The sequence below is a fragment of the Corylus avellana genome, chromosome 7, assembly GCF_965113065.1.
Source record: "Corylus avellana chromosome 7, dhCorAvel1.hap1.2, whole genome shotgun sequence".
Classification (NCBI taxonomy): Eukaryota; Viridiplantae; Streptophyta; class Magnoliopsida; order Fagales; family Betulaceae; genus Corylus; species Corylus avellana.
Genome location: NC_142496.1, coordinates 22,361,299 through 22,377,267, shown reverse-complemented (window position 1 = coordinate 22,377,267; position 15,969 = coordinate 22,361,299). Strand labels below are relative to the sequence as shown.

Sequence of the window (15,969 nt, the reverse complement as noted above, 5' to 3'; positions counted from 1 at the left end):
TGAATCATTGGTATATTGTTATATTATTTGAGTATAATTAGTGGTGGATATCAAAGCCCTGCCTTTACTTTATCTTTATATCTTTTTATTTCTTTTTCATAATATCAATTTAGTGACAACTTGATACTTTTAATCAATTCTAAATAAAATCAACAATCCTCGTGGAATCGATCTCGTACTTGCTACACTATACTATCGTTTGATCTTGTGCACTTGCGAGTAAAACGTACTAAATATTATCTATTAATTTAGGAAGAACAATGCCCATTATTGAATTACCTAAAGTAATTTACGATAAAACTTAAATAAAATTAATTACAAATCCAATTATTCAACTCTTATCGTTCTGCATGAATTTGCCAGATTGATAAGCGTATAATATGTGTGGAAGTTTTAAATCTAGCCACGGGTCAGTCAATTTTAATATCTCTTTGATGAATTGGGTTTAGGAGATCTAGAGGTAAGGATCCCATTCGGGTAGCGTTAACATAATCTTGAGGACAATGTGCTGCTACTCCGGGAATCACCAATCCAACCAGCCTAATGATTGTCATCAACCAACTTTCCTTGTACTCTCGACCCCTTGCATATGGGATTATCAAACTCCGGACCAGTTCCCACGTTGCGTTTAAAGACTTCGGTATTGACCATTTTAATGAGAAGTAGTTTTTATTGGGCTCCACCGATCGAACCTGGACTCCAAATCAGGAGACCTAGTGTTAATCTAAAATAAGAGAGAGAGAGAGAGAGAGAGAGAGAGAGAATTGACCTCTCCTTCATAGAAGCTATTGTAGTAGACGCAAGGCCCCCAGTGCTCAAAAAAGAGATTAGCTTCATCATCATAAGGGATCCTAGGCATCATGTCATTGCAGTAAACATACCTCAAATACTTGACATCATACTTGTCCATCTTCTCCTTCATATAATCCCCGAGTTGCTTGTTTCCCACCCTTGGCTGCCCAAATGTGTACACCCCCTCCAACCTATCCAACAACCATGTCTCCTCATGTATTGCAAGAACGGTCACAAACAGAACCGCTAATGCTCCACCCAAGCTGTGTCCCGTTAATATAAATTTCGCACTCTTATTCTCTTTCAATAAGTCTCTCAGCCTTTGTCTGATTACGTAGTAAGCAAATTGTTTAGATCCTTGTTGTATTTCTTTAGGCCAGCCTTTGTCGTCCTTTTGCAGGCCCAGAGCTTTCATAAAGCCACTATGAACATTACCCACCCCCTTAATCTCAATCCACGAGAGATCAACATCTGTCCGCAATGCTACTGGATCGAATGGGTTGGTGCCCTTAAATGCAACCACGATCAGGTTTGGTTGAGCTCTTGTATCTTGGAACATCATGGCTTTAGTTGAAGGTTGTTCTAGGTAATCTATCAGCATTAGTGGATTACAACATGTTAGAGATTGTCTAATTTGTCTCCAGACATATCTCTAAGTTTCTAACAACACTTTTTTTTAAAAAAAAAATTATTATTATTATTAACAATAGTGTATAATTGCAGGCAAAGCATATACTAAAAGAAGAAGAAAAAAAAAGTGTATAATTTTAACTTTTATAAAAATTGTCACAAATAGCACTGCGGGGAATTTCAAAATTGAGTCCTCCAGTTAGCATGGAGAGACAATATAAAGAGTGGTTTATAAATTATATATCCACAACATATATATATATATATATAAATATATGTGTGTGTGTGTGTGTGTGTGTGGATATAATTTAAGCCATACCCACCCAAATTGAATACATGGGCCAAGGATTTTAAGACAGCAGTTCATTAGAGAAAATAAACCACTCTTTATATATATATATATATATATATATATATATATATATATTCAAAAGAAGAAGAAAAAAGGAAAGAAAAATTGAATTCATATATATATATATATATGAATTCAATTTTTCTTTCCTTTTTTCTTCTTCTTTTGAGCAACATAATCACATAATTTATCAAATTTTGAGTACAGTATATAAAATAATTTCCAGAAATTATTTAGGATGCATTTTTCATGTCAAGTGCACCAGCTGAGTCATTCAACTGCAGCCCTACTTCGAGGGAGAGAGAGAAGGGCGATTTCTTTCATATCAAGGTTAGGCAAGAATATTAGAAAAAAAAAAAAAAAAGGTTAGGCAAGAATACTTTCACGTGTGGTGATGCTACATATATATATATATATATATATATATATATATATATATATCATATACTCATCCAAAAAGGTAACGTGCATGTTATGAATAGCACCAATTAAACATGTGAATCATGACCACAATATTCCACCAGCACGACAACAATGTTGTTAGAGTATTATAATTTTTAGGGTAAAGTTTATTTAACCCTCTCAAATTACTACCTTAATAACAATTTACTCCATAAACTATCAATTGCGACAATGTACTCCTCAAACTATTAAAAAAATGACAATGTACCCTGGATTTTAACAAAATGACGAAATTACCCTTACAAAACTAAAAATAAAAATACAAAAATTTAATTTTTTTTTTCAAAATTTTAAGGGTATTTTTGTCGTATTGAAAATTTTTTAGGAGTAATTTTGTCATTTTGTTAGCATCGGGGGGTACATTGTCAATGTTTTAGTAGTTTGTGGGGTAAATTATTGTAATTGATAGTTTGCTGATAGATTGTCAATGGGGCAGTAGTTTGAGGGGGTTAAGTGGACTTTACCCTAGTTTTTATTAAACTCAATTTATAAACTAATATGACTGTCTATATATAATTGAGAAAATAATTAAGTCAAAAATATGACTCTTGCCAATTTAATTAATTAGTCGCTAACCTTTTTTTTTTTTTTTTAATTGAATACGAAAAGAGATGTGGTTTGATCAATTATATATTCTTACTTGTTAACCATATATTCTTACTTATTTGATCAATTATATATTGTCTCATCAATTTGTATGAAAATTGTAGTAAAAGCTATACAATTAATCCAAACATTTTTCCTGGCGATCGAGGTGTGGTTTCACATCAAAACAAATTTATAGTTTGCTAATTTTAATAGAAGTACCCAACTCAGCCGCAGATTATTTTCTACAGTAGTACTTGTAGTAACCTAGGCATGCATGTGGCTATCCAACCATAAATTGTTAAGGATTATTAATACACAATGGTTGCTTCTTACCGTTCCAGAAAAAGTTGTCGAACCCCAAGTATTCCATCTGCGCAAAAATGAAAAAGAAAATTAATAATCATAAATAAGATGGCAAAATTAAACAAATGTTTTATGTTTTATCATGTAAAAATAGTTACACTCCAGTGATCTCTGACTGTCTTTTGAATGAATGCTTCATTTTCGTATGCCAATTTGGAGGCCATCATGGCGAGGGATGCATTATATTTTGGGTCACTAGGTCTAATGTTTTTGTCTAATTCCACTCTTTGATCAAGATTTCCCACCACAGATGTGAACTTTGCTGATGACCTATTCGGCCACACAAAATTTCCTGCATAAATGAACCAAATCATGATTTAATTATGAATTTATTATCATTAATTACAATTTCATTAGAACAATACATAATTATAATAGCAGTATCACTGCATATATGCATGCAATTTTGGCATACATGCTTGCATATTAATTAGAAAGAAACCTTTTAAGACATTTGAAAGAAGATTCAGCCCCAGCTCCAGCATTTTTCCTATCTTATCCATTGGGTTCCCCAAGTAAAGGAGGAGTTTCTGTGCAAAGAGGGAGATGAATATGTACCATCGGCGCCAAAAACCTTCCAGCTTTGGCTCTTCCTTGCACTGGATGAATCCATGGCCACTTGTATTTGATGTAGAGAAAAGCAGATACCAAACAAGACCAAATAAACTTGCATCTTCTGGCTTAAGCAACATATACTGGTCGCAGAATTTACTCTCATTACAAGCTGCCATGGCTTAGAGGCAATGAAGAAGATGAACTATTTCAACGTGTCAATTGGGAATACTTTGGAAATATGGGCTTTAAGTTTCAAACATTGGAAAAGAATAGGTAAATGCTTATGATAATGGACATGGAATCCTATTACTTTGAGGAAAAGGATCTTCTCCATTTTGAATAAAATAAAGAGAATCCAATTCTATTTATAATGGTTGCCAAATTATTTGGAAGGTGGGTCACTTGCGTGAACAAATAAAGAATCAATTTGATCTTGTTGTTTAAGTCTGGTCAATTGTACGTGGTATATACACTTCAATTTGGGTGCTCTTTACGGGTTGTTTGTGATTGCATCAAATAATAATTTTTAAAGTGTTTTTAGTATTTAAAAAGTCCTTTCATACAAATAAGATGTTTGTTTAATAAAAACAAATTTTTGAGTTTTTTAGCCCAAAAATTTGTTTTAGGAAAACTTTCAAAATGAGGTCGTTTTTTTTTTTTTTTTTAAGATAAAAAAAAACAAAACAAAAAAGAAAAAACAAAATATTCAAGCTTTTTCTATAGATAAAAAAATTTATTTTCCAATGCAATCACAAATAGGTTCTAAGCTCACCATCACCATGGACTCTAATTTAGATACCAAATATATTAAAAATGGGTAATCACATAATAATAAACCTTAAAATTGGATCACTTAGTTTTAAATTGAACTTTCAATTTTAGTTGCTACATTGTACATGGTATATTTTAGGTACCTAATTTTTTTTTTTTTTAAAAAAAAAAAAATTTGGGGGGTGAAAAAATGGCCAAATGGCCGTCGCCACCCTGAATTTTTTTTTTTTAAAAAAAAAAAAAAAATTAGGGCCAGTATAAGAATTTTGGGATTACACTAGTCGAATTGAAAAAAATTTGCAAGTTTGGGGGTGCATTGAAAAAATTGAAACATTTGAGGTAGAATTGAAAATTACCACAAACTTTGAGGGGGTAAAGTGTACTTTTCCCTAAACAAAAAATACCAAACCGCTAAAGTTTTGTAGTGTTAGAACTTTAGCAAAATTTGAGAGACAAGTTCTATTTTCCTATGTAATATCAAACATGCTCATAATTTTGTAGGTCCCTAGACTTTTCATTGTTTTGTAACAATACACTAGTTGACTAACACACCAATCAGCTAATTTCTTAGTGTTATTTCTTACAATTTCTCCTCTAAGGTTGGGTTTTTGGAGGGCAGTGAATTTGGCTGGACAAAAAGAAAGCAAGATTTAAAGAATAAGCATCAAATAAATAATATTGATGGTCATTAGGCTTCATAAAATATAAATTTTTTATAGTGTTATAAAATATTTTATTTTAATTTTAAATTATATATATATATATATATATATATATATATATATATATATATATTTTAATATCGCCCCTACTAAAATCAATTCTTGGCTCTGTCATTGGGCTAGGTGACAGTGATGGTGTTGGAATGGTAGTTGTCATGGAGTTAGATTGGTAGGGGTAGCATAGTTGTGGATCACACGATTTTTATGGGAAACAATCGAGTTAAGATCTAACTTTCTCATAATTTTATTCCATCAAACTAGGAAGAGAGAAGAATGAGAAAATTTCTTTCGCATAATTTTATTCCATCAAAGTACTTTGTCTCTATTGAATTACAATGCATGCTTAAATAGACAACTAAATCCTAAAGCAATGCCCACTTATTAACTTACCTAACAATGCCTTTATTGAAGCATCCAAAATTATTTAGGACAACACTTGCTACATTGACTCTTTAAAAATTAAAATTAAAATTAAAAAAAAAAAAAAAAAAGAAGAAGAAGGGTAACAAAACCTTAAAATTATTACATTGATAAGCGAATAATATGTATGGCACTTCCATATATAACAGGTTAGTCAAGTTTAGAATCTCTTTGATGAATTGGATTTTAGTCATTTTGGAGTTGTAGAGCTAAGGATCCCAATCGAGTAGCATTAATTAACATAATCTTGAGGGCAATGTGCTGCTAATCCATGAAATACCAATCCGACCACCCTAAGCATTTGCATTAACCTACTTTCTTTGTAATACGGACCCAGTATATATGGGATTATGAAACTCCGGTTCAGCTCCCAAGCTGCGTTTAAACACTTTGGTATGGCCCATAATAGCGAGAAGTAGTTCTTATTCGGCTCCTCGTATAGAACCTGGACTCCAATCGAAAGGCCTAGTGTAAATCTCATTGTACCACATCTAAAATGAGAGAGAGAGGGAGAGAGCATTGACCTTCCCTTCATAGAAGCTATTGTAGTAGACGCAATGCCCCCAGTGCTCAAAAAAGAGATTAGCTTCATCATCATAAGGGATCCTAGGCACCATGTCATGGCAGTAAACATACCTCCTATACTTGACATCATACTTGTCCATCTTCTCCTTCATATAATCCGCGAGGTGCTTGTTTCCCACCCTTGGCTGCCCAAATGTGTACACCTCCTCCAACCTATCCAACAGCCATGCCTCCTCGTGCATTGCTAGAACAGTCACAAACAGAACCGCTAAAGCTCCACCCAAGCTATGTCCCGTTAATATAAATTTCGCACTCTTATTCTCTTGCAATATGTCTCTCAGCCTTTGTCTGATTGCGTAGTAAGCAAATTGTCGTTGGTTACTTCCTTGTTCTATATCTTTAGGCCATCCTGTTCTTTTGCAGGCCGAGAGCTTTCAAAAAGCCACTGTGAATCTTACCTACGCCTTTAAGTTCAAACCACGAGAGATCAACATCTACCTGCAATGCTACTGGATCGAATGGGTTGGTGCCCCTAAATGCAACCACGATCAACTTATGTTGAGCTCTTGTATCTTGGAACATCATGGCTTGAGTTGACGGTTGTTCTAGTTCTAGGTAATCTGTCAAGCATTGGATTAAAAATGTTTGGGTTTTACGTGGCCAAATAAGAAGAATAAAAATATTGTATAATTGCAAGCAAAGCGGATACTAAAGACAACAACAGAAGAAGAATGATTTTTTCTTTAGATTTTGTAAACGTTGAAGAAACAAATTATTAGGCACAAAACTTAATTAACTTATCAGACGAGACAAAATAAATTAAAGAACCAACCACCAATGCCCCTCCTAATTCGTTTGAATTTTTTTCATAAGGTTCTAATCTGATTTGTTGAGAATAAGGTTGTATATTGAATCACACTTTATAATGTACAAAAGGGGCCTATATATAGACTTATAATACAGACCTAGTAGAATAAGAAAATGTAAACCTAATAAACTTAGAATACCAAATAAAGTAAATAACAATAACATAATATTATCTAACAACCCCCCACAAGCTCAAGGTGGAGTGCTACAAACCAACTTGAGGTTGGACACAAGATCACGAAAATGCCCTGAAGGATGTGACTTTGTAAAGATATCTGCAAGCTGATCACAGAACATGACAGAATGAAACTGTAGTGAGCTCTGAAGAAGATGATGACGAACAAAATGACAATCAATCTCAATATGTTTTGTCCGTTCATGAAAAATATCATTATGAGCAATCTGAATAGCACTCTTGTTGTCACAGTATACAGGAGTAGTAGAAGAAAGAAAGACACCCATATCCTGTAACAGCCATCGCAACCAAAGAAGCTCCGTGGTAGTGTTAGCTATATTCTGCCTCGGTGCTAGATCGAGCATCAACAGTCTGTTTCTTACTTTGCCAAGAGATAAGCGAGGTGCCAAGTAAGAAACAATAACTAGTGGTAGAGCGACGATTTGTTGGATCACCTGCCCAATCAGCATCAAAGAAATGGATCTTGGGCCTAACTCGACCCAAAAGCTAGCTCAAGAGTTGAGGTTTCTCCTCAACCTTATAAATGGACAATTTCCTTAATACCCAGGTAATGTGGGACTTCCAACATGCCCCCTCACGTGTGGCGAGAAGACATTCAAGTTAATACGTGTGACAATGAGTGACGGTGGGCCACAACTAATTGAACCTGACTTTGATACCATATTGAGAATAAAGTTGTATATTGAATCACGCTATATAATGTACAAAAGGAGCCTATATATAGGCTAATAATACAGACCTAGTAGAATAAGAAAAGGTAAACCTAATATACTTAAAATACCAAATAAAGTAAATAACAATAACATAATATTATCTTACAAATTTTAGCTTGTTTGGTCCCCGCCCATTCAATTTTGGTCCTACCCATTCAAAATTTTGGTCCCTACCCATTAAAAGCTAAACGACTTGGCCTCTAAACCTATAAGGCAAACTAATCTGGTAATTAATCCCTACCAATTATACCATAAGACTTTCATGTTGCAATTTTCAGAAGGCAAAAGCGGTGTGCCCACTGCCCAGTATTACAAGCGATGCAACTTTGCACTTAAGCAAGTGGACGTCTGGTGCACTTCATTTATGTTTTTTATTTTATTATATCTATATAACAGTAAATGGGGAAAAGGTTACATGAGTTTAAAATACTGAAAAATGGGTGAACTTTCCAACAGCAGACCCTAAAATGAAAATTACCGTAAATAAATTAATTAAGTACAAACAAATAGTAAAAAAAAAAAAAAAAGTGCTTTTAACACTCAAAAAATCTATTTGAATGAGAAAATATTCGTTTGATAAAAAAAAGTTAAAAGCGTTTTTAAATGTTCAGAAGGCCTAAAAATGACAAAAACCTATTTTTGGCAAAAGCTTAAAAATGAAGCTTTTGCTTAAAAAAATTTTTTGACTTAAAAGCTTTATTTCTCAAATACAATCATAAACAAACTCCTTGTCCGTTGCATAAAGCGTTAGCCAAAACAAAAACCAAGTGGCATAGAACCCATGCATTCGCAATCAACTGAACTGATCACAACCAAGCAAAAGCTGGTGAAGGAATTCCAAAACAAATTGGACGAAGAGAAAAACCAATCTTCAGTAGCCAAAGTGTCCGCAACAAGCTCAAACCACAAAAGCACGTACAGAAAAGCAGAAAAAAAAAAAAAAAAAAAAAAATCAACAGAGGAAGGAGTCGGCAGGGTGGAGCGTGAGATAATCCACGACAGGCGCATGGGGATCAGATGGTGCAACAAAGGGAGGCGACAGGGAGCTAAAAGTCCGAGGAACATGGTGGAGTAGGGCATAAGTACCGGAAGGGAAAGATGGAGGGTTATGCCCTACTCCACCATGTTCACATTGACATGTGAAATTTTCAAGAAAATAACTAAAATTTTGATGGGTTTTCACGATCATCAATAACAATAATTTTTTTTGTGCTGGCTTGAAGCTCCTTGAAGCTTTTATTTCGTTGTGTTCAGCAAAGGCGTAGTTTGATTTGTGCACGCGCGTATTGCAGAATGAGTTTTAGGCTTAGGTCAGCTTATTTACTATTTAGCCCCAATCTACGGGTGATGGCTACACTGTTTGTCCATAGAAATGCTTCAACCCACATGGCTTATCTCTTTCTTGCCTTGAGCAGAAGTCAGGTTGCCAATTGGGATTTGACATAAGACATGAAATTCATACCATTCAAGAACTCACTGGGCTGGAAAAACATAATGGAATTTAGAGGTCTACAAGAGGTTGCGGTTAGTGCCTTAACGGTTAATGTCTTTAACTACAACCAGGGGAAATTTTTTTATTTTATTTTATTTTTTCATATGGGAAAGGAGAAAAAGAAATTATACCTTGATAGTTGAGTTGAGTTTAGCATGTTAACAATTATATATATAAATAATAATAATAATAAAACCTAAACTCATAAACTATGTTGCGATTTTGCGATTTCTTGCCCTTTTCATTCTCCTAATAACAACTTGTTGGTCCTTAAGGGGTAGCTCAATCGGCTATGAATTATGTCTTTTGAAGTGAAAGTCACTAGTTCGAATCTCCCCTCCCCATTCCCTTGTGTGGACATGTCAAAAAAAAAAAAAAAAAAAATTACAACTTGTTGAAGGCCCTGTGCTGTGTGAATGCATAATCACGTTTCTATGATAATTAAGAAGGGGAAGAAAGAAATAAGACATCAATTTCTTGCCCTTTTCATTCTCTTTGTTTTCATTGTCAAGCTTAATTGATACGCGTCTCTTATTATCTCCCGGAGGCCTGACTTTTCTTTTTCTTTTTCCCTCTTTCTTTTTCATTTGTGATGAAAAATAAGTATAAAAATTACTAAGGTAATTTTATATAATTTATTGTTGAAGTTACCTTTCATCTAAATCTTCATGACTTTTTAGGAAGCTTGTTTAGATGTTTCATAGGAGTATTTGTATTTCCAATGCTTGTATCCATCACCAGTATGCGCTGCGACAAGAGTTTTCTCGAGCAGTATTCGCATCACTCATTTCCCTTAACGATCTTATTCCTGTTTTTTGAGATCTGTCCGGTTGAGACTTTTAGTAAGCTTGTATTTGATTTTTTCTTTTCTTTTATCTGTTTAATCTCTTTGTTGAATGAATGAAGGCTTGTTAAAAAAATAAATAAATAAATAAAAGATGGGCCAATTGGCCCATAAATCAAAAGGCTCCCAAGCCGTCCAAAAGCATGTTTTAACTAAAGCTCTATGGCCCCGCCTCCGAAGTTGTTGTAATAAGACTTTTGAAAAGCTTTGGCCGACCCACAACTGCATGTATACATACATTGCACCCAAGCATTGCATTCTCGTAATCAGCATTTCTCAGTATTTTAGATGCATAACGTACTGGAGTTTGATACAAAATGCATTCTGTATGATGATTACGCCGTGGAAATTAACCTGAATTTTGTTACTTATTTTTTGATGTTGTATATTGAAAGAGAAATTGTAGTGCTATTTAGTACATATTCAATTATAGATGATTTTCGGGATCTAAAAATCGGTGAGTTCCATTTTATGAAATAATTGAAATATATTTTATGAAATAATTGTTTTGTGACCTTTTTTTTTTGTTAACACTGAATTTATACTAAGTTTAATTTTATATATTAATTTAATTTATAATCTTAATATATTTCTCATTTATATTTTAACCTCTTTATATTAATATATTTCTCATTTATGCTTGGCCTCCTCCCATCAAAGTTTATGTTCCGTCCCTGAGTCCTAGTTGGACCAGATTGGACAAGAACTCTCCCCGGGATGGGTCATTAGCAATACCCTTCCAAATGCCCGACTAATCAATTCAACTGACCCACGTTTGTACAGTTGCTGAGCAAATATTCCACACGCTAAGGAGCAAGTGGGATGTAAAGTCTTATTCCTTTAGTTGAATATTCCAAGGCCCGGCGGCACCTGCTCAAATTATTTCTTGGAATCTCAACGCACTACAGAAAATTTGGCCATAGCCACCGATGTTTTGTTTTGTTTTGTTTTGTTTTGTTTTTACATGTCCGCACATGCAAGAGGGGGAGAAAGAGATTCGAACTAATGACCTCCATTTCATTAGGCATGATCCTAACCGAATGAACTACCTTTTGGAGATGCTACCAATGTTTTAGCAACAACTAGAAAGTCATTATAAGCAATGACTTGTCCTATTAGTGACAATAACAATCATCCTATTACTATTCTATTAGCAATGACTTCTTATAGTTGTTGTGAATACGACAAAAAAATTTCATTATAAACGACTTGTCGTATTAGCGACGATAACAGTCATCCTAATACTTTTATTATTATTATTTTTTTTGACATGTTCACACAAGGGAAAGGGGCAGGGGGATTCGAACTAATATATATATATATTTTATTTTTTTGACATGTCCACACAAGGGAAAGGGGCAAGGAGATTCGAACTAGTGACCTTCGCTTCATGAGGAATGGTCCACAGCCAATTGAGCTATCCTTTGGGGACCAGTCATCCTAATACTATTCTATTAGCAATGACTTCCTATAGTCGTTGTGAATACAACAAAAAAATTTCATTATAAGTAACGACTTGTCGTATTAGCAATAATAACAGTCATCCTAATTTTTTTTTTTTTTTTGACTTGTCTACACAAGGGAAGGGGGATGAGGATTCGAACTAGTGACCTCCGCTTCATGAAGCGTAATCCACAGCTGATTGAGGTACCCCAAGTATTTCATTTGCGAAAAAAAATGAAGAAGAAATTGTATCATGATCATTGATGGGCAATGGGCATCATAAAATTAAACAAATGCATGTATTATATATGTTTTGGCAAGTAAATGATATATAGTTACACTCCATAGATCTCTGATGGTGGTTTGAGCGAATGCTTCATTTTCATATGCCAATTTGGAGGCCATCATAGCGAGGGATGCGTTATATTTTGGGTTATTAGGTCGAATGCTTTTGTCTAATTCCACTCTTTTATCAAGATTTCCCACCACAGATGTGAACGTGGCTGATGGCCTATTCGGCCACACAAAACTTCCTGCATAAATTAACCCAATCATGGTTTAATTATGCATTAATTAATTACAATTGCATTATAACACATGCATATATTATATATAGCATTACTACTATGGCTATGCATGCATACAATTTTGGGAAATTTCTTTATATTTGGAACTAACCTATATGATGCATTGCTCAATATACTAAGGGAAATGCTAGAGTCCCAACTTGGAGGCCCAACTTAAGTTCAACTTTTGCCTTATTTTTTTATTTAAAAAAAAAAGAAAGAAAGAAGCTAAATAGCAAATGAAAAAAATGTGTGAATGAATAATATCTATTTTCTGTCTTTATTTTCTTTAGTATTTTAAAAATAAAAAATAAAATGATATTTTCCTTCATAAAAATGTCATTTGTTTTTTTTTTTTAAAAAATGATACTTTTATGAAGAAGAATAACATTTTGTATTTTTTTAAAAAAAAAATACTAAATAAAGCTAGCAAGGACCAAAAATAGATATTATTCTTTCACACATTTTTTTTCATTTTCTATTTAGCTTTTTTTAAAAAATAAGTCAAAAGTTGGACTTAAGTTGGGCTTCTAAGTTGGGTACCTATCATCCCTCATATACTAATTAGGAGAAACTGCAACGAAAATGATAAATGCATAATTTAAACTCAACTTTTGCCTAACTTTTCTCTTAAGTTTAAAAAAATTGCCTGTGGAGGAGAGAAAGAAATAAATTTGGTCTAGAAGTTAGGCCAAAGTTGGATTTAAGTTGTGGTTGTATTACAACTCAAACTGCAATTAATCCCCCTCATGTTTTTTTTGTTATAAAAAATAAAATAAAAAAATTACAAAGATTTAGGCGTTGGTTCAAATTCAACGAAATTTACAAAAATATTTAAGCTCGAATTTTTGCAATTTTGTTATTAAAAAAAAAAAAAAAAGGAGTATTTTGGAAATTTTTACAATATTTTATGAAAAATTGTAATGGAGTGGGGACATTGCAAAAAAATTGAAAGTTTGATACCATAAATGGGTTTTTAAACTTTTGAGAAATAATTTTAAAACGTGTGAAAGTTGATGGGATTTTGTAAAATTTCTCCTAGTAATTATTAGCTACTGTACATAAAATAAATAAAAAACCTTCTAAAATATTTGAAAAAAAGATTCAGCCACTGCTCCAACATTTTCCCTATCTGAAGTAAGGGTGGGCAAATTAACCGTTACCGTTTAACCGGCCGTCTACCGGCTTCGACCGAACCGATATAAACCGTAGCCGATATGCCGATATCCTTATCGGTTAAAAAAAGTATACCGGAATTCGGTCCGGTCCGGTCCGGTCCGGTTAAGCGGTTCTTATCGGTTAACCGGTTAACCGATAAGAAACCGGATTTTTTTTTTTTTTTTTTTTTTTTTTTTTTTTTTTTTTTTTTTATAATGGTGTTGCCCATGACTTATTTTCCTTTTGCTAAGTGACTTTAATTAGTTAATACTTTGTTTATTATTCATTAATGAATTTTATTTTAATTTGGGTTTGGGTAGGTTTGATGTTTTTTTTTAAGTGATGGCATTTGATGAGATTTCTTTGTCTTTAGTAAAAGCATTTTTCATTAACTAGTTTTGCTAATCTAATTAGCATTCATTGTGTTAATTAGTCCATTTGCTTTGGAAAAATGTATTTTATAATATAAAAAAATAAAAAAAATAAAAAAAAGTTGAAGTTGATCAATATAAAAAAGCTTCAATTTTTAGCCCAAAAAACAAATATTTGGGTCCCAACAAAAAGTATTTGGTCCCTAAAACAACTTATTTTTAATAAATTATTTTAGCCCAACAAAAAGTATTTGGGCTCTCAAAAGTCAAAAAAACTCATTTTTGGTTTTTGGCCCAACAAAATAAATCAATATAAAGCTATCGGTTAAATCGGTTAACCGGTTTAACCGGACCGTTTAACCGTGTACCGTTTTAACCGAAATTATCGGTTAAAATTCTTATTGGTTCGGTATCGGTTAATAAACCGTTTAACCGAAAATTATCGGTTAATAACCGATAAGGTCCTTAACCGGACCGTTTTGACCGATACCCAGGCCTAATCTGAAGCATGGGCTTTCCCCAATAAAGGAGGAGTTTCTGCACAAAGAGGGAGATGAATGTGACCCATCGGCGCCTAAAATCTTCCTTTTCCTCCTTCGTGCGCTGGATGAATCTACTGGCCGGTTTCTGATGTAAAAGAAAGCGCAGAAAGCGAACAAGATCATACAAACTTGCATTTTCTGGCTTAAGCAACATATAATTGTCACAGAATTGACTCTCATAAGGTGCCAAGGCTTAATTAGAAGCAATGAAGAAGATGATTGATGAGTTTCTATATATGTCAACGTCTCAATTGGAAATACTTTGGAAATATAGGAAAGCGATTTCATATTTTTATGAGAAATGCTAAAAATTATTCTCTTAATTAACCATCTTTCAACCATCTCCCTATAATAAATGAGTAAATCTACCATTGAATTTTTGTAGGACCCACATGAGTTCACAAATAAATGGTAGATCCATTAGATTTGCAAAAAAAAGATGGTCAAAAAGATGATTGAGAGAATGATGTATATCATATCTCTATTTTTATATATGTACTATACTTCTTTTGAGTGTCTTAGTTTGAAAAGGAATTGGTAAGAGATCCTACTCTTCAACAGCTTCTTTCCTTTGAAAAATGGGTTGCTTTGAATACTTCAAGATGTGCCATCTTGTGGGCACACTTAATTGTAAAAATGAGACATTTATCACCTTGTCTTTGAAATTATTCTTACTTACTCTCGTATGGACAAAAATTTCTTCTAAACCGGTCTGAAGAAAATATCTTCCAACCCATGAAAGATAGTGCAAAGTGTTTATAAACATTTAAAAGACATATTAAACTTAGTCAATATTAATAAATTGCTATTAATAAGGTTAATAATTTAATATGTATTTTAAATGTTTATGGATAATTGACACTATTTTACATTAGTTTAAGGATATGTTTTCCAAACCGATATAGAGTAAATTTCTATCCGGCCCTTTTATATTATTTATTTTTTATTTTATGGATTAAGAGCGGTAAGATCTCCTTTAATGACCATCCCTTTTCACTCTCTTCATATTGAATAGAATAGAATAGGAAAAAAAATTATAGCAAATATCACGTAGGTAACATAAAAAACTCACAAAACACGCTCAATTATGTTGCTTAGTAAAAGAGCATTAACAACACGTGAGCCTATTTGACAATATTCTTCTTCAATTATATCCTCCCGACTCCCGAGTCATAGCCACTGTTCTGTCTGGTTTGACAGGTTTTGTTTCCCCCTTTCGGAAGTTTCCTTTTCACCAAGGGTCCAACACAGCTTGGCGCAAAAATGGGAATACTGAAATGACTAGAGATTATGTTCACTATGAATTGATACATTGATTTTTGAAAGTTTTCCATTTGCTAAATTTATGGGCAATATAATTTATTTTATTATTTTGTTTTTGGGGAAGGAAAATGGGCAACCCTTCTTGAGTACAGTGATGTATGATCTCTGATTCTCTTTTGCCATTCTTACAATTAATCACGGCCACGAAATTTCTAATTGATGTTGGGTATAATTATGAGAAATGAATATTTTTCTTCTATTTTTTAAAATTATTATTGAATTTGTGGATTCATGTTAATTCCACACGTAAGCCCCACAGATCTAATAATAATTT

General features: G+C 33.2%; 1 protein-coding gene and 1 pseudogene across 1 annotated transcript; both read right to left on the bottom strand.

The window, feature by feature from the left end:
* Positions 1–410: 410 nt before the first annotated feature.
* LOC132185083 (triacylglycerol lipase OBL1-like) lies at positions 411–3,918 on the bottom strand. The gene is made up of 5 exons (XM_059598907.1): positions 3,630–3,918; positions 3,286–3,479; positions 3,158–3,194; positions 770–1,383; positions 411–692 (listed from the first exon to the last, which is right to left on the bottom strand). The coding sequence occupies exons 1-5, from the start codon at positions 3,916–3,918 to the stop codon at positions 411–413; spliced, it is 1,416 nt and encodes a 471-aa protein (XP_059454890.1).
* A 1,923-nt stretch (positions 3,919–5,841) lies between these two features.
* On the bottom strand, positions 5,842–15,818 carry LOC132185084 (triacylglycerol lipase OBL1-like; annotated as a pseudogene).
* Between the last annotated feature and the right edge of the window lie 151 nt (positions 15,819–15,969).

What these genes read in the sequence shown, in the direction of transcription:
- LOC132185083 (XM_059598907.1), bottom strand. Translation starts at nt 3,918, where the DNA reads ATGGCAGCTTGTAATGAGAGTAAATTCTGCGACCAGTATATGTTGCTT. An exon ending in CAGTCAGAGATCACTGGAGT is followed by an intron (nt 3,195 to 3,285) that starts GTAACTATTTTT and finishes ATTTTTGCGCAG; the next exon opens with ATGGAATACTTGGGGTTCGA. An exon ending in CGACAACTTTTTCTGGAACG is followed by an intron (nt 1,384 to 3,157) that starts GTAAGAAGCAAC and finishes TAATGCTGATAG; the next exon opens with ATTACCTAGAACAACCTTCA.